Source organism: Emydura macquarii, unplaced genomic scaffold (assembly GCF_026122565.2).
Source record: "Emydura macquarii macquarii isolate MOO-44397 ecotype Brisbane River unplaced genomic scaffold, CSIRO-AGI_Emac_v2 contig_450, whole genome shotgun sequence".
NCBI classification, from domain to species: Eukaryota; Metazoa; Chordata; order Testudines; family Chelidae; genus Emydura; species Emydura macquarii.
The window spans coordinates 2,109,910-2,133,762 of NW_027130587.1; the positions used below are offsets into that span (position 1 = coordinate 2,109,910).

Sequence of the window (23,853 nt, forward strand, 5' to 3'; positions counted from 1 at the left end):
TATGGGCCTATTATGGGGAGTGTGTGGCCTGCAACGTGCAGGAGATCAGACTAGATGATCATGATGGTCCCTTCTGGCCTGAAAGTCTGAGTCATGTCACAAAAGGCAAACCACCACCAGACTGAAGCAGCTTTCCGCCAATATTGACCCAGCGATGAAATGCTTCCTGTGTTTCTTAAAAATCAACATGCCTCTTCATTTAATCTATTGTACATCACATTTTAACAGCAGCATCTTAGCACCTGAAACAGGATCTGTTGACTTGTACTCTCTCTGATAGTCAGCCTCAGGGGCAGCAAAACAAAGATACTACATCGTTAGCATATAAGACATTTTAATGTCTTTTTGAAAGAAAGAAAGGAAGTAAAGCTCTATAAGCCATTACAACACTGGAAGATACTCTTCAGCCAGTAGGCATTTAGATTTCAGTTAAATTTGAGCCCAAACTCTTCAACAGTGTGCTTTTCAAAGAGTAGCCACAAAAGTACTACTGCTGGACAGCCACAAATAGCACCTATGGCCCAGGCCTGCAATGAGACCCACGTGTGCAGATCTCATTGCAGGACCAGGGCTCTGGTCAGCTGACCAGACTTGAACGTGACTGAAACCTACAGCTTCCACAAAATAGGTGCAATTCCTTTTATAGATTTCCTTAAACTCCACAAGAGATACAACCCATCTTTTACTGAGACAGATTTTTTGAAGTAAGCAATTTAAGAATAGCCAGCTAAGCTGAAATCAGCAGTCCTGAACAAGACATTCTTAAATAAAAATCCAGCACACATGACAGGGTACGCTGTTTCCTACACTAAATTACAATTAAAGCTGTTTTTTGACATCTCTGGCATCTCCTGGAAGTCTGTGATAAAACTGAATTCAAATCTGTATAAGTGTTCAGAGACGTGAGAGGGCCTAGAGAATCCTAGAACACAAACATGATACTTCACCAACTGCATCTATTTATTCAAGTGTGCTGCAGAGAAGCACAGCCACGTAGGGCTAGAACAAGGTTTCTCAACCCGTGGGTTGCAACCCAAAATTGGGTCACCAGAATATTTCAAAGAAATCATGTGGCACCTCCTGGGGCTTTGGTCCCATGTGGATGGCGGGGCTCAGCTCCCGGCTCTGGGCATTGCAGAGCCACTCAGAGCCTCCATCATAATCAGGGGTGTACGGAGGGTTGCCCCCTGCACTTACCCACCACTCCAGCCCTGCACTGGCTCGGATGGGGGGGGCCGGCCCTTCACAATGCATGGGGGGAGCATCGGAGCGGAGGCGGGAGCAGCCGTCCCTCAGCCTCCTGAATCCTCTTCCCAGTGCCTTGCACTTACTTGCCGCTCCAGCTCTGCAGCCTGGCGCCAGCTCAGATGGGGCGGCCTCACCCTACCAGCCTGGGAGGTGGACACTGGGTCGGCCCTTCACAACAGGCGGTTGGGGGATGGGGAGGTGAGGCTGCCCCCATGCTGCAACCCCATGCACTAGGTCACAATGCCACTCACATATATTTGACCCAGTCAGCCAGGGCCAAATCTGAGTGGCACTGCAACCCTGAAGGTTGCAATACCCAGAACAGGGAGCCAAACCCCAGAGCTGCAGAAGCAACCACTGCAGGGTGAATGTGGGATGGGCTCTGCAAAACCCGACCCACCAGGCCTTCCTCTCCCCCTGGGGGCAAAAATCTGACACCCCCACCAGCCTATTTACTGGGTTACAACAGGCCATCAGCATTTACAAATGGGTCCTGAGCCAAAAAAGGTTGAGAACCAATGGTCTAGAATACCAGACACTAAGCAAACATCAAAGTCCACCTGGACGTGGACAGGAATGTTCACTTAGAATAAAAACAAGAACAAAACGCCCCATGCACCCGTCGTTGGATAACCCCAGTAAAAGGCCTCCAACACGGAGACCTGCTTTACCTAATACGGACGCATCCTGGGGCACCAGGTCTCCAGCGCCAGCATGGATAACCTCCTTTAGCACCCCTCCATCACCAGTAACATCCTGCATCCGGCGGCCCAGCCGCTCATAGGGAGACTGTGAGCAGTGGGAAAAGAATGAGGCCACTTAGCCAGCAGGTCTGCACAGCACCTTGCACATGGTGTTATTCGATGGAGAAGAGTCTCAGCCCTGACTGGCCAGAAGGGTTTGGAAAGGCCCTGAAGAACCCTAACCTCGGGCTAGAATACCGCAGGACGGAGCGCCCCAGCCCCGCTGGGAGCACTGGCAGGGACAGAGCCCCTCAGGGCTACGCAGCTGTGATGTTCCCGGATTTCTCAGGCTGCAGCCAACTTTACCCGCTGCCTAAAACCTGACGCTGCTGGCGTGCGAGGTGTAGGGCGCGGGCTGCCCGAGTGCACCACGGAGCCCGGGCACTGCACCGCACCCCAGCTCCCGGCCCCGCCGCTGGGCTGGTGCAAGGCGCTGCACACACTGGGGCACACACAGCCCCGCCTGCGCCGCGGGCTGCTCTCTGCCGGACACCAGCCATGGGATCAGGCCAGGCCAGCCCTGGCTAAACGCGCTTGGGGAGCGGAGGGGAGCAAACCCCGGGCTGCCTGGAGCCCGCAGCACGAAGGGCCGCCCCGGCCAGGAGCCCCCGGGCCCGACTCCCGCCGGCAGCGGCAGCCAGGCCTCGGGCCGGGCACCCGGAACCGGAGTCACTGCGCCGCCAGCCGGGGGCGCCGGGCCCCCGTTCCCCGGGCCCCTCCCCACAAGGCCGCCGTGGCTCTGGTGCTGCGGGCGCTGAGGGGGCCCACGCCGTGGCTGCGCACAGCCGGGGCCCGCCTGCACCTGCGCCCCGTTGAGCGGCTCCCGCCGCCACCCCCAGCCGCTCCCCGCCGCCATCATCTCCCCCCGCCGCCGCCTGCTCAGCGCGGCGCGTGCTTGGTGCTTCTCGCGCCCGGCGCCGCCAATCAGAGCCCGCCCGCCCGCCCGCCTCTCTCGCGCCAGCCAATCACGCTCCGAGCCCCCTTCCCCACCCACCGCACCACCCGAGCACGAGCCGGCTCTGCCTCCTCAATGAGCCTCGAGACAGCCCCGCCTCCCCACCAGCAGCCAATCAAAGCACGGTGCCTCACCAGTCTCAACCAATCACACGAGCGGAAACGTTGAGACCTCGCCTCCTCCTCCTCCGAGGAAAGTGAGGCATGCTGGGACATGTAGTTTCCTCAGCGGCCCTCCCTCCAGTGCCAGAAGCTGAGAGCAGCAGTAGGCTGCTGCTGCTTCCACTGGCTCTGTCCTGCCCCACCCTTTGCTAGGCACAACCCTGGACCAGCCCCTGCCTGCCTGGCCGCCTCTCCCAGCCCCGTGTGGAAGCCCCTTCTCCCCCATTGACGCCCTCCTGCTTTATCCACTATGGAGTCTCCCTCCCCGTTCCTGGCGCTGCCCAGGTCCCTGCCCCAAGGAGCTTACATCAAAACTGGACAGGACCCTTGGGGCTGCCATTGCTCAGGGCCCACGGCAGGGAATGGGGAGAGAGACCAGAAACAGCAGGAGGGGCTCATTCCAGGGGGAGCAGCTGGGATATTTTCTTTCTTGTAACTTTGTTTATGTTGCACACACTGCCGCGGGAGCAGAAGAATCTGTCTCATCTGCCGCTGTTTGGTGCCCGCTGAATCTAGGTGCAATATGCCTAATTAGCTTCTTGCTGAGCAAAAAAGGTCCATGCGCTTACGGCACTAAAGGGAAACAAAGGGTGTTTGTGGTTTTATCGGTGGCGCTATACGCATGCTTGTTAGATTAATAAATAATAATCTAACGTGTGCAATTTCTCAACGTAGTTCTGTACAGAAGGAAAACAGAGCCCTGCTCTTGGAAACTGCCTGTACCACCAAGCTGCGGCACTTAACAAATTCTATCCTTACAGCAGTCCTGTGAGGCAGGGAAATATTATCAATCCCATTTCGTTGATGGGGTACTGAGGCACAGAGAGACACAAATGTTTCACTGAAGGTCACACAGAAACCTAGCAACTGCCAGACTGGATCAGAGCAGAGCAGTCCATCCAGCCCAGTGGTCCCCAAACTTTTGAGGTCCCCCCCCCCTTACCTGGTCTGCACCCCCCAGAAGCTGCAATCAGGAGCCGGGCCCAGGAGCGGGGCCAAAGCTGTGGTCGGGGGCAGGGAGCCGGGGCCCAAGTTGCAGCTGAGCCCGGGGGCTGGAGCTGCAGCTGTGTGGCCTGGGGCTGGCGCAATGAATGGGGCTGGGAGCCGGGGCACAGGGCCTGGGGGAGGCAGCCAAGAGCCAAGGCTGGACCTGCAGTCGGGGGTTAGGGCTGGAGGAGAGATTGGGGCAGAGTGGAGCTAGGTGGCAGTTCCTCTCTGCCCCCATGGGGGCTGGCCCAGGCCCCCATCCCACCGCACAGTTTGGGGACCTCTGATCTAGTCTGATAGTGGCCAGAACCATCTGCTTCAGAGGATGTTGAAAGAACCATGCAGTAGCAAATATGGGATAATGCCCCACACACTGGGTCTCCTACTAATCCTTTTTTTGTTAGAAATTGGCTTACTCCCTGACACACTCAGGTTTAATATCCCATGCAAAATATTCTCATTAACTATCATAGTATAACTACTATAAAAAAAATTTCCCCCCCAAATTTCCCATGAAAATGTTTAGGTTTTCTAAACCATTTTCAGTAAAAGTTTCCATTATTGGTTTAAAAAAAAATGTGACCAAAAATTGAAAAAAAAATCTCTGTTTTTGTAGAAAAACCAGAAAATTTCAACCCAAGATAAAATGTTATTCTCCAAAAGCCATTTTTCACCGAAAAAAATGTGCCCATCAACTCTGTCCATTGGACTGGATCCATGGAAACCCCTAAAGGACCTCCTTGGAAGCGGCATGCTGACTGACGTAACCATCTGAATCTCTCTTATCAAGTGTGGAGCTGTCGGTGGCTGGCTACTCAGTCAAATGATGTGTGTGTTTACACCTGACTTTCATTGAGCACAGCTCTGTGTGGGCTGGGGCGAGTGGAACGAAGGGTGTGATAGGGTGTTGGCGTGATGTAAGCGCGGATTGGTGTGGGAAGGTAGCTAGGCTCGTGTTCTTAGACACACGTTCTCTCCATGGCTGCTGGCTGTAGGTCCCCTCTTTCTGTACATTTGGGGGCCAGGTTTACGAAGACAATGGGTAAAGCTCTCAACAGGACTTGAAGAAAAGTGAAAGAGAAGTGGGTGTAACAGGGCTTTCTTACTTCGCTGCTGTGGGAGACGCTTTTCCATCATTTGTCACAGTTAGCTGGATTCTGCCATCCAGAGGCGACTGAACCTTTCTGTCAGTCGCAGGCAAACCTCCAGGTCTGATCTCTCGCTGAGCACCCCGCAGCTGTGAAGGGGTGAGCAGGGGAACGGAAGAAAGGCTGAGCCGCAGAAGGTGAGTACTGCTGGCTTCTGGGGCTCATTGAGAGCTGGAAGGTTTATTTAGAGGAGTTTATTTTGAGAAAAACCTCCCCAATTTATACATCATCGAGCCATCGGATACTGAACTTGCTTCATTTTGAAGTGTCTTCTCCAGCCCCTCTCTCCCCACTTCATTAAACCAGTCAAGACTGGTCCTTTTTATCTGCATTCTTAGTCTTTTATTCTGCTGTAATGATGTATCCAGTTTTTGTTTTGGGTTGTGATGATGCTTTAATTGTTTGGGCACCGTCCCAAGCACAATCTCTCTGGGCATTTGTCCTGCACTCTTTGCGTTGGTGTTTGAGTACGTTACAAGTTCAGGGAAGGGTTTCTGTATTTGTCTCCCCATTTCCCCTTTGCTCTGTGTGACTTGTTGCGGGGGGGAGGATGAGATCACGGAAATTGCTCTGACACTTAGATTTGAAGGAGGGTTGTGGTCCTCCTGACTTCTCTAGGCAATGACCTTCCTTAGTGAGCATGCCCACAAGGAGAGTGACTTCATGGTGGTGGCTAGTCTTTGCAAAGCTCCCTTCTCCTTACCACATTGCCTTCCGCTGGGCTGGGTTTGGCCTGAGCCTGCTGCTTTTGTATAAGTGCTGACGTCCTCCAAGCAGGGAGAGATCACGGGAGGTGGGGCCTGTTCACATTAGCTGGAAAGCACAGGGCTTGATGTTGTGTGAGTAGTGCTGGCGTATGAGCCCATGTGATTCACGATGCCAGTCCCTGTGGCCAGGAGCACAGTAGAGAAACCTAATCTACATAATCTTGCCTCGCTGCCTTCTACAGCTGTTAAATAGGATGGGAGAGGATGGATCACTGTGGAACTCGAGAGGGGAGGCAGACACGCTGGTGCCCATGACAGCTCTCTGGCTCTGGTCCGAGAGGGATGCTGCTGCTATGGCATGACATCAGCATTTCACTGATGGACAGTACTGAATACCAGGAAGAAATCCTGCCCTATGAGAACAGAGATATGAATCTTGTCCCTGGCCATCTCTCTTCTGTCTCCTGGCCTGAAGCCTGACTGGGAAGGCCCAGAATATTGGAAGTATCCCGGTGGAGTTCACAGCAAGCCTTGATGAGCTTCCCTTAGCTTGCTCAGAACTGGAGGCAGAGCTAGTGGGTGGTGCTGGAGGAGCTGGCTGCATGGAGTAATGCTTCCCAACCGTCAGTCTCAGGGTCCTGCTTCCTCATTGATCCTTCCCCTTTCCTTTGGGACTGGGAGATGAGACGCCAGCCAAAAACCCCACTGAGTTTCCGTAAGGGGCCAACAGTCCCCTTACACATAGTCTGTCTGGCCAGGCCAGAACAATTTGCCAGCCAAGCTGCTCCGGACTCCATTTCAGGCTCTCTCGGCCCCTTTGCACGTCCACGGGGAGAGCAGCGCCCCCCCCCCCCAAAAGCCAGTCTTTATCCCCTGCCTGTCACTTCTCAGTCCTTTGTTCTCAAGTCTCTGCTCATCTTCCCTGCTGAAAGGTGCAGGGAGGGAAGCCTCCTTCCTCTTGGTCATTGGTTGCTAGGTGTGAATGTTCTAGCCATCGGAGGTTTCTCATTGTCTTCTCGGATTTTCCATGATGCAAGTCAGTCCTTTAATGATCCATTAAGCCTGTCCCCCACGGTGAGGTGACACACACATCTCATGTCTCCTGTGCTCCCCCAGGAGCAGACTTAACCCTCTAGCCCCCACTGGATAGCAATGCAAAGTACCAGGGAAACTGAGGCACACACAGGAGTCATAAAAATATTACAGAAAATTCCCACTTTGTCGCAGCTCTCTTGGCCTTTTCCATGGCCAAGGCTCTGGCTGTAAGAATTGCATGTGCCTGAGTCTCTGCATTTACTCCCATGTTCAGTTTCTTTCTTTCCTGCCGTTTCTCTTGCACGTCATGGGAGAATGATGGAGATGTATGGAGTGAAGTGGGGGGCGTGTGTGGGCCAGAGTGGCAGTGGCCATGCTTAGCAAGTGGTTGCCGTGACTTGGGGAACGCAGTACATGCAATCATTGTTATTAAACTCAATTCAATTTGTGACGGGGTTTCCTGGGGTGCAACCTGGACTGTGGGATCCCTGAGCCTTCTGTCCCACCCACCTGGGCTGCCTCTCACCCTGTGATGCTGTTGGCAAGCTGCAAATCGCTGGCAGGTACTGCACTTACACAGACATCCACAGGCAGGGACACCCCCCTGAGTTACACAAATACTTTCCCCAGCCGTTCGTGAACCAACAACAGGGCGACTCCAGCCATTCCTCCCAGCCCCCCAGCCTTGCACCCGAGAACTGTACCGTCTTGTGTAAGCTCATTACCCAGCCTGCCCCGCCAAGAGGGGAAGGAAGCTCAGTTGACGGCTTCTTATTAAGAACAACTCTATTTTGTGTAAACGGGCCAGCCACCAACTTGAGCTGATCCTAATTGTCCTGCAATCACACGAGGACCAGGCGGGGTCTCAAAGGTCAGCAGGGCCCAAACCAGTCATGGTTTCATAGGTTAGACCAACCCCTAACACCTCACCCAGAAGCTAGTGGGCACCCAGTGTGGAAGGGTTCTCTGCATTAGATGCGGATAGATGTGTTTGGAGGCTTGTTCAGTTAAACGCCCCAGAAGGCTGTACCCCTCCTAAGACCCTTAGCCTGTAGGTGACAGATTTCCACTGGAGGCATCCTGCTTGTTACATTAGGAACTGGTCTCATTAATCCCATGTTTTCCAGCCCAGGCATTCTTACAGACGCCTGTTGCAGGATGGCTCGGAAGATGAGTATCAACGAGCTGGAGGACCAGCTCCTCTGTCCCATCTGCCTGGAGATCTTTAAGGAGCCCCTGATGCTCCAGTGCGGACACTCCTACTGCAAGTCCTGCTTGGGGTCCCTCTTGTGCAACCTGGACCAGCAGCTCCTGTGCCCCGAGTGCCGCCAAGCTGTGGACTGCAGCACCTCGCCACCCAACGTCACGCTGGCCCGCGTCATCGAGCTGATGCAGAACATAGGTGATTCAGATCCCACCCAGGAGTCCTGCCCCATCCACCACAACCCCCTGAGCCTCTTCTGTGAGCAGGACCATGCAGTGATCTGCGGGCTGTGCGGCATCATCGGGACTCACCGGCAGCATAAGATCATGCCTGTCTCTACCGTGTACAGCCGGATGAAGGTGAGTGCCTAGGCAACGCGCAGCTGTTCATGGCACTGCCTGTGTCATGGGAACTGCTCGGGAAAGACACAGGCCTGCAACTGGTCTTCTTGGAGGGTGAGAAGGGAGGAACTGGGTGCAGTTCAGGTGATAAAAGCCCAGTCCAATCCTGGTTGGATTTCCAGCCCTGTGGTGTGTGAGTGAGAGACAGGGAAGGGACAGGAGTGTCTGGCACAGGACTGTTGTTGAAATGAGTCCTGGATCCTGGTGTGTGTGGGAACGGGGAGCACACCGAGGTAGAGCATCAGACTTGCTGGTGTGTCCCACCGCCAGTTACCCGCAGGGGCTGTACGCCGCAGTCCGGAGGTGTGATTGCAGCACGGGTAGGTGTGCTCAAAGCAGTTCAGCGGGCCAGCCCTGACCAGCCAGGACTCTGCAGCTGCCAGCTGTGCTGGCAGGGTTTCACTGCTCGTTACTCAGCCCGGCTTCGATCTAGCCAGGTCTGAGCTGGCTCGGGCGTGCCCAGATGTGCCACCGTCGTGCCACTGGCCTGAAGTACGCACCTGCCCTCGGCGTGAGCTCTCCGGCTCCATCGTCAGCCTGTCACTGAGCCCACGCTGCTTCGAGGCCCACGCGAGCATTGCCCCAGCATCAGGGCAGAGACGCCAGCCATTGACACCAGTGACTGGAAGGCACAATAGGCCAGGGAAAAACTTCTGCAACCCAAATGTTCAGGTGCCTGTGTCACTAACCGAATCTTGGTTCGGCCCTGAGCGGGGCTGCTCGTTCCGGATGCCCCCCGACGGTGGGGAAGACCGGACCCTGATCACAGCTCAGGTTCATCTCCAGGGCCAACTAAACACCTCGGAGCCCAGCCTGGACAATAGCCCCGTGGGCTGCGTCTCCACGACTCCAGCACAGATGCTCTCACTTGCCAGCCTAGCGCCCGTCTGCTCTGCTCTAATCCCACTGGCTGCTGACAGGGCCCAGCTCCAGCTGCCACCTGGAGCAAGTCCTTTCATCCGCATGGCTGGCTTTGCCGCTCTGCGAAATGGGGGTGATGAGGCCGGCCCAGCTCTCCGTGGCCGGGGGCGGTGAATGAGTTCATGTCTGGCGCAGCGCGGGGAGGACGAAACACGCTATCACGTCATACGAAAGGAGGGGAGAACGGTCAGGGCAGCAGCCTGCCCGGCGCTGAAAACCCAGCTGGATTGTGGTCAGAACCTAGCCCAGGCGTCTGAGACTGCCTGAGGCGGCCTAGGCCCAGCTCACTCTCCCAGAGCTCTGTGAGGGAGACACTTCTCTGGGCAAGTGAGCAGGTGTGGCTCGCACACGGAGGCTGGGGCGGTACGGGGGCCATTCGTACATTGCCACTTTTCGGACCCTTTAACTGAGTGGTTCCCAACCTTTTTGGCTCAAGGGTCACAGATATAAACTTTACTACCCTGAAGGGCCACCAGTCCCCACCAGCAGTTTCCCCCCCCCCCAGCCAGACGGATGGGATTCAGCAAGGAGGCTCTCCTGTCCGCCTGGCTGCAGCAGGGAAACCACATGCGTCCTGTAGCTCCGTGCGCTCCACCTGGGTCCCTAGGCAGCGGCTCCCATCTGCAGCCAGGGAGAAAGGAGATCAGCGCTCCCCTCCCTCTGGCTCCAGCAGGGACCCCAGCACCGACGGACCCAGGCGGAGTGCTTTGCCATCTTGTAGCCCCCTGGCACCGCGCTCCGGCTGGGTCCTGAGGCAGCGGCTCCCTTCTGCAGCCAGTGGGTGTGGAGCCACGGGCCACTTTGAGAGGCCCCGCGGGTGGCCCCCAGGTTGGGGACCAGTACTTTAACGCCTCCGACTCAAGGCACTTCCCCAGAACCAGAGCGGGGAGGGCAGGAGGTGGGTAGGCGCTGGAGGGAGGAGCAGCCGTGTTCCCTGTTTACTTCAGGGTCCTTTCACTAGCGGTGTTCAAACATCACCAGGAAAGAGTCGGCTGATAAGAGCTGAGATAGGGAGGCGGGGGACAGAGCGCCCTGCTATACTAATGGCTCTGAGCTTTGCTGTGCTGTGACCAGTAAATGGAAAAGCACCGCCTCCGGCCTCTGCTCCCTTCGGCTCCTGACACCAGATAGGGGGTGTGAGGCAGGGGAAATGCGTCCTGCCACGAGTTTGTGCGTTGGGGGGCTGTTCACAAGGAAGGCATGGTATGCCTGGGTTGGGTGCTGCCCCAGAACTAGGAGCCTAGGGTCTCACTCTGGGATCGACTCCGGCTCAGCGACCTAAAGGTGTTTAACTGCTGTCCCAATCAGGAATATGTGCTTGAAGGCTTTTCTGGGTCACGGCTGATTACCCCAGTGTAAACACGCTCCACAGGCAGCATCGGTGCAGAAGGCAGGAGAGGAGTGACCACACCGTCAAAAGAAGCCACTCACTGGCATTTGAACCAGCATCCGACTGTTCAAAGTGGCCTCACCCCCAAATCTTTCTCTGCCAGAGCACACAGAAAGGGCAATGAGCACCGCCCAGAGATCAGGTTAGAGGAAGGGCACTGTGCTTGTTTCTGGCATCTTGATTAATAGTCTGCAAGAGGGATAAACACGCACACTAAACAATTCACAGACTGCACATTGCAAACACCGGGGAAGGCAGAGAAATCAAAGGGACTTGGAGATAATGGGCTTGTCTACACTGGACAGTTCTATGAGACACTCAGAAAACGGTAGGGCTGGAAGGGACCTCAGGAGGGCCTCTAGTCCTTCCCCCTGCTCTGAGGCAGGACCAAGTAAATCTAGAGCAGCCCTGACAGCTGTTTGCCAGACCTCTTCTTCAAACCCTCCAATGGCGGGGATTCCACAGCCTCCCTTGGAAGCCTGGCCCAGAGTTTATCCTTAGAGCTAGAACGTTTTCCTAATATCTAACCGAAATCTCCGTAGCTGCAGAAAAAGCCTATTACTTCTTGCCCTACCGTCAGTGGATATAAAGGGCAGTGATCAATTGTTCTCCATAACAGCCCTTAACATATTTGCAGACTGTTGTCAGTCTATGTTTCTCAAGACTGAACACACCCAATTTTTAACCTGCCCTCACAGGTGAGGTTTTCTAAACCTCTCATCATTTTTGGTGCTGGCCTCTGGACTTTCTCCACATCTTTCTTAAAGTCTGGCTCCTAAAACTGAACACCGAATGCCAGCTGAGGACAAAGCACTGCCGAGCAGAGCAGAACAATTACCTGTTCATACACCCCAGACTTATTTTAGCCTTTTTCCCAACTGCATCACATTGGTGGCTTTTATTCACTTTGGGGTCCACTGTCACCCCCAGATCCTTTTCTGCAGTACTACCACCTAGCCAGTTATTCCCCATTATTGGGCTAGACAGAACACTGGCCAGCTAAAACAATGTTAAATGTTCAGGGTTTGTCTTGGCCAGGAAAAAGAGTGCTTTTAAAATTGAGGTGGCTAACATGATTTGAAATACTTTGCACCAAGTGTAGACACCGGTTATTACCCTCTTACTAGCATGTTAGCTGATCGTATTGTAACCAAGCATCTTTTCCAAGTCTTTGTGTAGATAAGTACTGTCATATTTCACAGCATGGCAGCTGGTCATGGGTAACTCTAGTGTCCACCCAAGAGAAAATGCAGTTTGCAAAATAGGGAAATGTGATTGTCTGACCACAAAAATTGGCTTGGGGGATTCTGGGGCAGGTGTTATACCTGAAACTGCTTTTAATTCCCTCTTCTTTTTTTTTAATTGATGAGATTTCATGCTTATGGTGTCCTTTATACATGTAGCTTAACATATGTCTGTTTCTGTTGTAAATTGTATCCCATATAATACACAGAACTTGCTACATAGGCCAATGAATGTAGCCCTCAGAACCTAAACTTTTGCATTTCCAGACTCTTAGAGGTTTTGTGCAAACTTAACACTGTGGAGTTATGTGGTTTTTGCATTTGATATACGTCAATTCGGTCACCAGTCAAATGCCACCACCTCTACGTTGGGCTTCAGCAACTGTTTAACAGTGCACAGCAATTTAGAAATGACATGAAGTAGGTGCCAAATGAGCCCACCAAGGGAATCTTAGATGGACAGAACATAATCACCCAGTTCTGAATTTGTCCCAGCTACTAGGGTTAAAAATACTGCGGTAACGTAACGTTAAAGAGACCTACAGGTGAGCTAAGGCAGGATGGCAGAGGAAAAGTAAATGAATTCCCCATGGAGCCCAGGAGAATGGGTCTCATCATGCCCTGTATTCCATTGGGGAAGCCCGTGATCAAGGGAACATGAAGTATGGCTAAGCCGAGGAGAGCTGGTTCCCTTCAGGACCAGGCTGGCCTGCATAGATGGGGACATGTGGGGCTGGGCCCCACAGCCAACCCCGGCCAGGTGACTGTAGCCCGGCTACTCCCTTGGGTGCGATAGTCTAGACTAGAGCCTCCAGTCTAAAGGCGTATGTTCTGCCTTCCCAGGAGGAGCTTTCGGTGCTAATAACAGAAGTCCAGCAACACAAGAGGAAACTGGATGAGCACATCAGCAAGCTGGTTAACAACAAAACCCGGATCGCAGTGAGTGCAGAGCTGTGAGAGGAGCTCATCTCCTGGAATCCCCTGGATCCCACCCTGGGAGCTGCCCCACTTGTGATTCCTGATCCTGACCGGCTAAGAATTGCACACATCCTATTAGTTGTCTGGCCTCGTCTCCCCCACCCTGGCCAGCTTGGTTCTCACCCACCTCTGGTGTCTTGTCTTTTAGCCAGTAAGCTCCTGAGGGCAGGGGCTGTCATCGCTATGTGTTTGTACAGCGCCCTGCACAGTGCAGCCCCGACCTGGTTGGCCATTAGGCACTGTAGCAACATAAGCGTTAAATAATAATAATAATAAAAGCCCAAAGTCCCCTTGGTCCCACAACGGGAGCAGTTCTCCCATCTCTCCCAGAGTCCCAGCCTATAAGCTGGACCATGCCAGAGTCTCCTTGGTCCCCTGGACATTGCCTACTGGGTGACAGGCAGATGAATAAAAGTGTCTTGCTTCCCAGGGCTGGTCTAGGTCTGCCTCAGCCCAGGGGGAAGGACTAGGTGACCTCCTGAGATCCCTTCCAGCCCGACAGGTTTTTTGCTTGCTTCCTGTTGCTGGGAGGGGAGGGCAGGGGGTTTGTTGTTCTTCACAAGGTGTGGACTAAAAATAGCCCTGCTTGCCGACAAGATGAGATGGCCATCTCTTGTGGCACGGAGCCTCCTGGTGGGGTACAGGTTGGCTGGGGAATTTGTTGTTCAGAACGGGTTTGACCCAGCGTCCTTGAAAGTGAGATAACGGCTAGTGAAAAATATCCTGGCCAGAGCTGGCTCTCAAACAAGATCCATGCTGATTGCTTCAGGCAGCGTTTGAATTGAATTGGTGCTGATTTCCATGGTCTAGGCAGTAGGAGTGGCCACAAAACAAGAGCACCATTTTGTGTTGGGGGAAGAAATGGAAGTTTCTGCATTTGGGTTCATTCTGTATCGGGACAAAACCAGGATCTTCCAAAAAACATCACCAAGAAAGAAAGATCCACTGGCCCAAATAGTCAGTGGCCACTCGCCTGGATCTCCCCCTTGCCGGGTGAGAGATCTAACCCCTGGACGATTGGCTATTCTGGAGTGCATGTGCTCTGCTGTAGAAGGCGGGTGGTCTGCAGTTGGCCTGTGGTCTGCACCAGGCATGACACCGGGTATTTTCCCGGAGCTCCTTGAACATGCTGTCTCCCTGCAGAACGAGTCGGACGTCTTCAAGTGGGTGATCCGGAAGGAGTTCCAAGAGCTGCACCGGTACATTGATGAGGAGAAGGCCAGCTTCTTGGAGAGCGCTGAGAGGAAGGCGGCCCAACTCGTTGCCTCCATCGAGTCCCAGGTCACGCAGACGTCGGATGAGCTGCACAAGCTGCAGGAGATGGAGAGCTCGCTGGAGAAACTCAACAATGAAAGTCAGCTGGATTTCATCCGGGTGAGTCTGTCTGCCAGGGGAATGACCATGGAAACCCTGGAGGGGAGATTATCATATGCCCCACGATGCAACCTCCTCCTGTGGGAAACAGCTAGATACCTCCTATGCACTCAGCTGGGACAGCAGACAGCCAGATATCCCCATGCACCTTCCCTGCGAAGCAGAAAGCCAGATCTCTCCCCAGGCATCTCCCGTGAGAGTCAGACACCCCACTATACACCATGCATCCCCAAGAGAGGGGAGAGCCAGGTGCTTCCATGCAGCCTCCTGGGGAGAGCCAGGAGACGGACACCTCGCCACGCCGGCCTATGGCGTAGCCTAAACAAACCCTTCTCCAGCCTCTCTCCACATGGCATTCGATTCCGCCCGTCCCTGTGTCCTGACACCGCTCAGCCCCACCCTGCTGCCTGACACGCCTCCCCCCCCCTTCCCCCTCCCTGGAGGCTGCACAGCTTCCATCAAGCCTCCCTGCACGGGCTGAGAAGTTGGGAAGTGGAGATGGCCCTGAGAGGTGCCAGGGTCAGACGGAGAACGGGTGAGTGCTCTGGCAGGCTGGCCAGGGATCCTCAGCAGCGTTCCCCAGCCTGGGGCATCTGCACATCCCCCAACCGCGGGGCCGAGACAGTCAGCACTAACCCTGCCTTTGTGTGTCTTGTGTTTTACAGAAGTACGGCTCGTTCCCCTCCAGGTAAGCATCTTACCCTCCGCCCTGGGGACTGGGCAGACCCTCCTAAGAGCCACCGGGCAGCCAGGCTGGCTAGGTCCCACAGAGGGGAAACGTTTCCTAAGCGTGGTTACAGCGAGGGCTGGGGGTAGCGCGAGGCACTGAGGGCTTGACGCCGGCTCAAGTGGCAAGCAAGAGCACTGGGGTTCGCGCCCCTTTTCCATGCCACTGGTAATGCAGCGTCTCCAGTCCTGCTGGGCGCACCCTGGCAGAGAGGCACCAGACCATCGGCTCCCACGGAGTCCGCTCTCCTAGAGAGAAGCAGCAGAGTGCCCCACACCCCCCTCTGCCTGGCACAGCTTGGTGCCCACGCCCTCGCGGGGCTGCGAGCATCCCCGGCCTGGAGCTGAGAGTTCAGCTCGCCGATGGAGACTGGAGCAGCCAACGAGACAGACGCTGGCCGTTCTGCCAGACGTGGGCAACGTGGAGAGAAGCAGGGCCCGTAAGTGTTCTCACTGCAGGAAGCGTCTCTCTGTGAACCCCACTTTCCCTCCAGGTCTGAGCTTCCCCACCAGCACCCAGCTGAAGGGACCTTCAGCCCCATCTCCTTCAAGCCAGATTTCCACCAAGACGACATCAAGATGACCGTGTGGAAACGGCTGCTCCGCCGGGTCCTGCCAGGTACTGCAGGGCGCTCAGGGTAGGCGTGTGCCCGCAGCATGCCCCTCTGGCGGGAGCCATGCTGTCGGGCACACGCAGGGGTGCTCGGGCCCAGCCAGGTGAAGCTGTCCGTGGCTCACTCTCCTGGCGCTGCCGGAGCTCAGACAGCTGTGCTGCACGGGGACAAGACCAGCTTTAGGGGATCCGGCCCCTTCGGCTGCTCAGGGCTCTCCCGTCCTGTCGATCTCCTGACAGCCGTGTGTTTCCTTAGCCCCAGAGTCCCTGAAGCTGGACCCAGTGACCGGACACCCGCTGCTGGAGCTGTCTAAGGGCAACACGGTGGTGCAGTGTGGGCTCCTCTACCAGCGCCGGGGCAGCCACCCGGAGCGCTTTGACTCCAGCAGCTGCATCCTCACCAACAAGGGCTTCTCCTGGGGCAAGCACTACTGGGAGGTCATCGTCGGCACCAAGAGCCACTGGCGCCTGGGCCTCATCAAAGGCACAGCCAGCCGCAAGGGCAAGCTGAGCAAGTCTCCCGAGCACGGCGTGTGGCTCATTGGCCTGAAGGAAGGGAAGGTCTACGAGGCCTTCAACAACCCCCGCACCGCCCTGCCGCTCACGGCCCGGCCCCAGCGCGTCGGCGTCTACCTGCACTACGAGAAAGGGGAGCTGACCTTCTACAACGCCGACAGCCCGGACGAGCTCGTCCCCATCTACACCTTCCAGGCGGAGTTCCAGGGCAAGCTCTACCCCATCCTAGACATGTGCTGGCACGAGCGGGGCACCAACGCCCTGCCCATTGTGCTGCCCACCCCCGCCATGATTCGACAGGCACGGGCGCCCGACAGCAGCCTGGACCCAGAGAAGCCCACAAAGCTGTAGATATCCCCCCCCCCCCCTCGCCCCACCGGCGATTTGGGAACGGGCAGACCGTTCCCTGAGCTGTGAGGCCCAGCTGGGGAGGGGTTATAGCCACTATCCTCCTCGGCAGTGCCAGCCTGAGGGTTGGGAAAACAGGATCTTTCTCGCTTAAGGGCAGAAACGGGCATGAACCAAGCCAGCCTCCCAGCCCCACTCTGGGGGGATTTGGACCGGAGGGCTGCCATTTGGACCCACCCCCACAGCTGCGTTCCACCGGTCCCTGCTGCCTGTTCCCTGCCCAGAGCATGCCAGAGCAGCAGGCACAGAGAGAGGCATCCTGCCCCCATGCACGTGGCTCCAGCTGTGCAGAATTAGAGATGCTAAAGAGAGAATCCAAGCAGGGCAGACAGAATTATCTCTGAGCCACGGGTCAGAGCTTTGCATGGGCTGTCAGCTGCTCCTTAAAAGATCCTGTTCTCCCTCCCCTACCCACCTGTTCCCTTAACACAGTGAACCGAGGCCCCACCTTGCATATGTCTTTGTACAGCCCCTAGGGGATCTCCCACCTCCATCACTCAACCCTGGGGCCCTTTCACTTATACTTTCAAATCAAGGGCATAGAGTTCATGCTGGCCCAGGTGACCTGACATGGGGCATCACTACACGCTGCTTAGCTGCTAGCTGGAGCTAAACCTGTATTAGTGGGGGTTGCATATGTGCCCTAGCTAGGGAGGCTGTCCCCAAATTCAGAAATCTAGTGGTTCGAATCCCCCTCTGTGTCTCCAAGGACTGATCCCGGTGTGACGGATTAGTTAAGTTTGTATGTGTCTATAGCAAACTCAAACATCGGTTTGTTTTGTGAGTGCCATTTCGAATGTAAACTGCACTGTACCGTCACTGTTGTCTTTTTACCTGCATCGTCGACTGGGATTCCTGGAAGTGTTAGCACAGGTCTAACGGCACAGAACAATCAAGAGTTGTTAACCTGGCGGATCTCCGATCAAATGGAAGCATCCTAGGCCAGCGAGCAGTTTTTGAGAGAGGAGACCAGGCCCAGAAGGCAAAGATGTACAGCGGGTGATGGGGAGGGGAGAGAAGGAAAGGGGGGTCCTGGGATCCTGAAAGGAATGACTGAAACCCAAAGGGTTCTGAGAGTGGGGTGAACATGGGAAAAAAATTCTGCATGCAGCTTTGTGTTAGTTTCCATAGCTCTGTAGTGCTCTAGTGCTTTATCTGTGAGTAAAGGGTGATTGATTTAGCAATTCCTTTGTGTCCCCTGTGTTCACTGTCACTTAGTCCCTGAAGGAGGAAACACTCATACAGAGGGTCGTCAACTTCAGAAGAACTCTGGGAACATGCAACATGCAGCAACATCAGTGAGACAAATGGAAGGTGCAAGGGCACAGTGAATGACATAAATCAGCAATGTAATTTATCAGAGAAATCAGCTGATGGTGATTGGAATATCCCAAACAAATTTGGGGTCGAGAAGGAATTTTCCCTCAGGGCAGATTGGCAGAGATCCTAGGGGGTTTTTACCTTCCTCTACAGAATGGGGCACGGGTCACTTCCTGGTGGATTCTCTATACCTTGAAGTCTTTAAAGCATGATTTGAGGACCTCAGTAACTCAGTCATAGATTAGGGGTCTATCATAGGAGTGGGTGGGTGAGGTTCTGTGGCCTGCGTTGTACAGGAGGTCAGACTAGATGGTCATAATGGTCCCGTCTGACCTTAAAATCTATGAGTTTACATACAATTTGATATTTTACCAGGACAATAATATTCAGCGGATTATGAGTTTTCAAATGATACCTCACAAAGCAGACTTTGTACAAAATTTTTCATTGTGTTGTAAAAGTGGTGACCATAATAGTATAGAGCGGCACACACTCCTGTGAGCCCAGTAGAGAGGCACCACAATCAGACACAACAGTTTGCTAGACTGCTGTTTGTAAAGGGCCAAAGCCCTACTGCTGGGATAAACCCAGGCCAGATTTGTGTGTGCTCGCGAAAGTTTAATGGCCATGCAGACAAATGACATGCACAGATGCCCCAGCCTGGGACCTGGAATACCAGGTCTCCCTGGAGGTAACTGCCTAGGAAGGAGAACTGTGGAAAAGGATCTGGGGGTCATAGTGGATCACAAGCTAAATATGAATCAATAGTGTAACACTGCTGCACAAAAAGCAAACATTATTCTGGGATGTATTAGCAGGAGTGTTGTAAGCAAGACATGAGAGAGAATTCTTCCATTCTACTCTGTGCTGATACAGGCTCAGCTGGAGAATTGTGTCCAGTTCTGGGCACCACGTTTCAGGAAAGATGTGGACAAATTGGAGAAAGTCCAGAGGAGAGCAACAAAAATGATTGAAGGTTTGGAAAACATGACCTCTGAGGGAAGATTGAAAAAATGGGGTTTGTTTAGTCTGGAGAAGAGAAGACTCCGGGAAGACAATGATAAGTTTTCAAGGACATAAAAGGCAAGAAAGAGGGAGAAAAATTCTTCTCATTAACCTCTGAGGACAGGACAAGAGGCAATGGGTTTTAATTGCAGCAAGGGAAGTTTAGGTTGGATATTAAGAAAAACTTCCTGTCTGGGTAGTTAAATACCAGAATAAATTGCCTAGAGAGATTTTTAAAAGCAGGTTAGCCAATCACATGTCAGGGGTGGTCTAGCTGCCTTGAGTGCAGCGGACTGGACTAGACGACCGCTCGAGGTCCTTTCCAGTCCTACGATTCTTCAGCTGGAAGGAGCTCTCACTGGGCCAGCCATGGGGACAGCTGTGCACAGAGATCCAGTGTTACAGGCAGCACCTAACGCTAGCCTTTCCCAGGTCAATACGTCCCATAGGCCCTAAGGGGTGTGAAGTGCAATTCTCTCTCCATCGCAGCAGGGCGAGGCAGTGCTGGTGGCCATTTTGTGGGCCTCTGCTAACCCCTGGTAGCCTGATAGGATGGAAAAAGTGTGTGGGAGAAAGTCTCTTTGGAGGGGCTTGGAGGTTAAAAGAACAGCCCGCAAAGGAGATTTAATCAGGTCAGATAAGCAAACCCTGGAGCCTGGAAGTAGCAGATAATCCCCTTATGGAATTGCATGGCACGAAGGTCTCTGGATTACGATCCCACACGCAACCGCACTGTCCTCACCGTGAGCAGCATTTCAAGGCCCATGGCAGGAGCCGGACTTCACCCAGGAGAGCCGGGAAAGGTGAGCCCTTTGCTTGGGGGAGGAGGGAAGCTCTCTAGATCAAAGGCCCAGGGCCAAAGCATAACCTCCTCCCCCGCACAGGCCGGCCTGCAGCTCAGCTGGCCAATAGCGCCCCCCGCTGCCATCTCACTCCATGGGCATTCGATTGTGCCAGGGACATTCCCCGTGGTTCTCTCATTTGTGGCCCCAGCCCCTGCAGCAGCCCAATCTGTGAGCTCCCCACGCTCCCAGCTCCTGCTGGCTCAGGGATGGGGCGGGCTGGGGTCCTGGACTCAGACTGGTGAAATAACAAAGCCCAGGCCACAGCTGGGAAAGACACAGAATATATCCACATAGCCACATCTACATCCAGGGTCCCTCCAGCGAGGGGAACGCAGCTCCAATGGCCCTGACCCTCTGTTCTGGCAGCAGTGCTGGAGACACTCTCTGACTTGCAGCGTCGAGGGGCCCTGCCGGGGTCTCCCCTTCCCCTACCTCCTGAACAGCTTCCTCACAAAGAGCAGCCTCCCTCGGCCTCTGGGTGCTGTGGGGCTGAGACCTGGCTCCTGCAGGGCTGACCGCTGCTTCTGGCTCATGGTGCTGACGGCTTCTGCCGCGGCGATCTCGACAGCAGGGCTGGGGTCCCCGTGCAGCGCTCGGAGAGCTGGGGGAAGGAACAGAAACCCCTTGGGATGAGCTGCCTGTGCGGGAACATAGATCCCTGGGGACACAGGACCTGGGCCAAGTCCTACAGCGACCAAGGGCTACATCCCCGGCGTGCAGACCAGGCACCAACAGCTCCGGGCGCGTTTCCTGCAGCCCCAGGCTTGTTGGTGCATGCAATGGCAGCGCCTGCATAGCTCGCAGGAGTCGCTTGCCGGGGTGGGGAGGGGTCTGGACTCACTGTCCCACTGGGAGGGGGTGTTTGGCCTCCCCCCATCCAGCCTGTGTGTTTCCAGCCAAGCTCACCGGGCAGCTGCCCTGATGTCAATGCAGAGCGACTCCGGTGACCCCAAGAGCATCTCTCGCCATTCGCTCAGCATCAGCAGTTCTGGGGTCTCCGCTGCCCCTTCTGCTCTGTGCCGGCTGGATGCTCCCCGATGAGGGGCTTGCTGGGCAGGAGCTGGGGTGGGGGCGGCCGGTGGTACTTACAGCACAGCAGATTCCCCAGATCCAGCTGCTGGACATGCTGAGCCTCCATGTTCTCCACAAGGATCCCTGGAGGTGCAGGAGGAGAGCACGTTGTCCCAGGGTGCTGCAGGGCAGGGGGGGTTCTTGACACCTTGTGCCCAGGGCCCCAGGCTTTGGGCCAGGACCTCGTGAGAATGGCTCTTCTCAGGAGACTCTGGCCCTGTCTGGACCAGAACCACAACATGGCACCTCCTGGGGCTGGAACCAACCACAGCCCAAACCACAGGGGCCGACTCAGAGCCAGGGGTTCAAATCCAACCTGTTTCCTGGTGCCAGTCCACGGCGCAGCCAGTTCCATAGAGGGTCTCCCACCCTCTCGCCAGGCCAGCCCCAGAGGCTGCTGTTCCAGCACGGGGTGCCCCGAGGGAAGGAGCCCGGGCGCCATCTCACCTGCCAGGGCGGCTGCTGCCAGCCGGACCCCCGCCCAGCGGCTGTGGAGGTGCAGACGGGTCTCGGCGACGAGGCTGTCCAGCATGGCAGGGTCCTTCTGAGCCTAGGAGTGACCAGCCACAGAGATGGCAAGAACTCCTCCCGGACTAGAGATGGGTCTGCCCCCCTGCGCCCCCGCTCACTGCAGCCTGATCTGGGGGGGCAAGGAGGAGGGGGTGGGGAAATTGGACCAAACCCCGCCTGGGGATGGGGTGGGGAGGCTGACCCGTCAGCAGCAGAGCTGCAGAGCCCTGCGCTCCCATGGCACGGGCGCTTGGACACATGCATGGGCCCGTAGCCCGGCTGGCACAAGCTGCCGCCAGGGCCGTTCGTGAGGGAATGAGCAGGCAGGAGGGAGGGCTCAGGCTGGGCCCGGTGCCCACCGGGGCTGCCCCGCTCTGGGGTCTAACGCGCACAGTCACAGAGAACGGCCCCCGTCCCAGCAGCTCTCTCACCAGTCGCTTGCAGATGTGTCCCATCAGCTGTCTGTGCCTCTCGCCAGAGACGGGGGGCAGCAGCCTGCTGTCACAGGCTCCCTCGAGCCCCGTCAGGCCTAGGAAGGGGGCGCACGCGTGGAAGGCATCGTAGCAGGCCTGGAAGCAGAGAGGTGGTGAGTCAGGGCCCCTTTCCCAGGGATGGAGCTCTCCGCTGCCCGGCCTATTCCGGACAGGCGGGACGTGGGGAGATGGGTGTGGGGACCCCGCTGGGACAGGGCAGAACTGAAGGGGAGAAGGCCTGAGGCTTGCAGGGGAGCCCCGTGAGCCACTGATGCTCCCAGGGCCCCATAACCAGGAGGGAGCTGCCTGCTGGGGGTTTCTTTACCTTCCTTTTGTCTAACCCCCCTGCTGACTGCAGGCTGTCTGGGGGCACGCCTGGGATACAGAGGGAACGAGACAGTTGAGGTGAGTGCCGGCCTGCTAGAATGAGGCCCCTCAGCACGCGCCGGGGGGGGGGGGGGGGCAGGACTCCCACACGTGCGCCCCCATGTAAGCTAAAGGGGGTGCCCAACCACAGACAGATTTGTGACACCCCTCCAATGGGATACACCCAGGTACCCACAATGCCCCAGCCAGGCAGCGCCCCCCATGGACTATGTCTTCTTAATGCACCCCCAGTTCTGCTCCCAATGCCCCCAGCTCACCGGGGTCACTCGGGCTAAGTGAGGAGCCCCCCCATCATGCTTCAGCCTCCCTACACGGCCAAACCAGTGCCAGCCAGTGGAGCTCTGCCCTCCCTGACGCTGGTGCAGCTGCCACAGCAGGCCGCACCGCCGGGCTCTCTCCCTGTCAGTGTCTCTGTGCGCGGGGTCAGGGTCCGGCCCGGCAGGGGGCTCTCTCCGTGTCTCACCTGGGCTGCCTCGGAGCTGGGGTCCCGCACATGGAGCATCAGAGCGGCCCAGCTGCTCCTCACTTCCCTTGCGAAGAGCTGCCGGTGCCTGCGCTGGGCTGAGCCGGCCAGGGCCCCAAATAAGCCAAACGCTGCCGTGCGCACGGCCCCATCCTCCTGCCGCAGAGAGCAGATGGCCAGTGTCAGTGGGCAAGGGCAGCCCCCACTGATGCCCCGGGGAGGGGCACCCACCCCCTACTCTCTATCCTGCTCTGTCTGGAGAGCTGGGGCTGGGAACCTGAGGACAACGGGGGCGTCCCTGTGACCCGGCTCCCCTGAAGCCCCGCTCTAAGGGGAGCAGGGGGCGAGCGCTGTCCGTGCCCCTGGGGTGACTCACGTGCAGGAAGTACGCCTGGGCCTGCACGGCCAGGGGCTGGGACAGACGGCCCACATCACTCTCGCTCAGCTGCCCCAGGGTCTTGCTCAGGGCCCGCATGCTCTCGCTGACCACCTGGGGGCTGCTGGGCTCACTCAGGGGGCAGCGCAGTGTGTCCAGCAGGAGCCGCCTGTGCTTCTTCACCTGGACGGGACGCCGACAGTCAGACACGCGCCAGGGCCCCCTCCCCATGGCTGCAGAGAGCGGGCCAGGACCCGGGGATGCGTGCTGGGGAGGGGCTGGCTGGGGAGCTGGGATGTGAGGGGGGGAGGTCTGATGGAGTGGGAATTTTACATTATATTTTGTGTGACTAGTGTACGTGCCTCAGTTTCCCCTGTGTAGTGCATGGGCAGCTAGGTGGGGGGAAAGGTTGTTTGTTCTTTGCAGAGACCCGGAGATCCAGGCCTGACCCACGCCGAGCAGCCTGGGGTCCCAGAGTCCCACTCCAATTGCCTGGACATTTGGCACCTGCCCGCAACAACCGTGGATAGCCCACCCTCCTTAGGAAGCCAGCCGGGTGGGACCCACTGGAGGGTCCCGGTGGATTTGTTACGTGTGGGGCTGCTGGAGAGAGAGGGACTCAAGGGGAGGGGTCAGAGGCCTCT

General features: G+C 56.2%; 3 protein-coding genes across 6 annotated transcripts in view; 1 reads left to right on the forward strand and 2 right to left on the reverse strand.

The window, feature by feature from the left end:
• The window catches only part of FKBP6 (FKBP prolyl isomerase family member 6 (inactive)), a 30,389-nt gene extending 27,540 nt beyond the window's left edge, over positions 1 to 2,849 (reverse strand). For all 4 annotated transcript variants that reach the window (XM_067537757.1, XM_067537753.1, XM_067537754.1 and 1 more), the window contains exons 1-2: positions 2,794 to 2,849; positions 1,920 to 2,037 (exon numbers count right to left, since the gene is read on the reverse strand). In XM_067537757.1, coding sequence (XP_067393858.1) covers positions 1,920 to 2,037; positions 2,794 to 2,847 — 172 coding nt within the window. In that variant the 5' untranslated portion in view covers positions 2,848 to 2,849. The remainder of the gene's footprint in view (positions 1 to 1,919; positions 2,038 to 2,793) is intronic.
• A 5,293-nt stretch (positions 2,850 to 8,142) lies between these two features.
• TRIM50 (tripartite motif containing 50) lies at positions 8,143 to 16,702 on the forward strand. The gene is made up of 6 exons (XM_067537672.1): positions 8,143 to 8,547; positions 12,988 to 13,083; positions 14,266 to 14,496; positions 15,162 to 15,184; positions 15,717 to 15,841; positions 16,092 to 16,702. The coding sequence occupies exons 1-6, from the start codon at positions 8,143 to 8,145 to the stop codon at positions 16,700 to 16,702; spliced, it is 1,491 nt and encodes a 496-aa protein (XP_067393773.1).
• A 3,042-nt stretch (positions 16,703 to 19,744) lies between these two features.
• Positions 19,745 to 23,356, reverse strand: LOC137146415 (maestro heat-like repeat-containing protein family member 2A). Its single transcript, XM_067537673.1, has 6 exons — positions 23,210 to 23,356; positions 22,834 to 22,989; positions 21,942 to 22,079; positions 21,448 to 21,550; positions 21,019 to 21,084; positions 19,745 to 20,530 (listed from the first exon to the last, which is right to left on the reverse strand). The coding sequence occupies exons 1-6, from the start codon at positions 23,306 to 23,308 to the stop codon at positions 20,358 to 20,360; spliced, it is 735 nt and encodes a 244-aa protein (XP_067393774.1). The 5' UTR covers positions 23,309 to 23,356; the 3' UTR covers positions 19,745 to 20,357.
• Positions 23,357 to 23,853: the final 497 nt, after the last annotated feature.

Excerpts from the sequence above, each read along its gene's own strand:
- LOC137146415 (XM_067537673.1), bottom strand. The coding sequence starts at position 23,308 with ATGCGGGCCCTGAGCAAGACCCTGGGGCAGCTGAGCGAGAGTGATGTG. Across the intron at positions 21,085-21,447 it reads GGCAGCAGCCGCCCTGGCAG|GGATCCTTGTGGAGAACATG; the intron begins GTGAGATGGCGC and ends CTGCACCTCCAG. Across the intron at positions 20,531-21,018 it reads TCTGGGGAATCTGCTGTGCT|CTCTCCGAGCGCTGCACGGG; the intron begins GTAAGTACCACC and ends TCCTTCCCCCAG.
- TRIM50 (XM_067537672.1), top strand. The coding sequence starts at position 8,143 with ATGGCTCGGAAGATGAGTATCAACGAGCTGGAGGACCAGCTCCTCTGT. Across the intron at positions 14,497-15,161 it reads GTCAGCTGGATTTCATCCGG|AAGTACGGCTCGTTCCCCTC; the intron begins GTGAGTCTGTCT and ends TGTGTTTTACAG. Across the intron at positions 15,185-15,716 it reads TACGGCTCGTTCCCCTCCAG|GTCTGAGCTTCCCCACCAGC; the intron begins GTAAGCATCTTA and ends CTTTCCCTCCAG.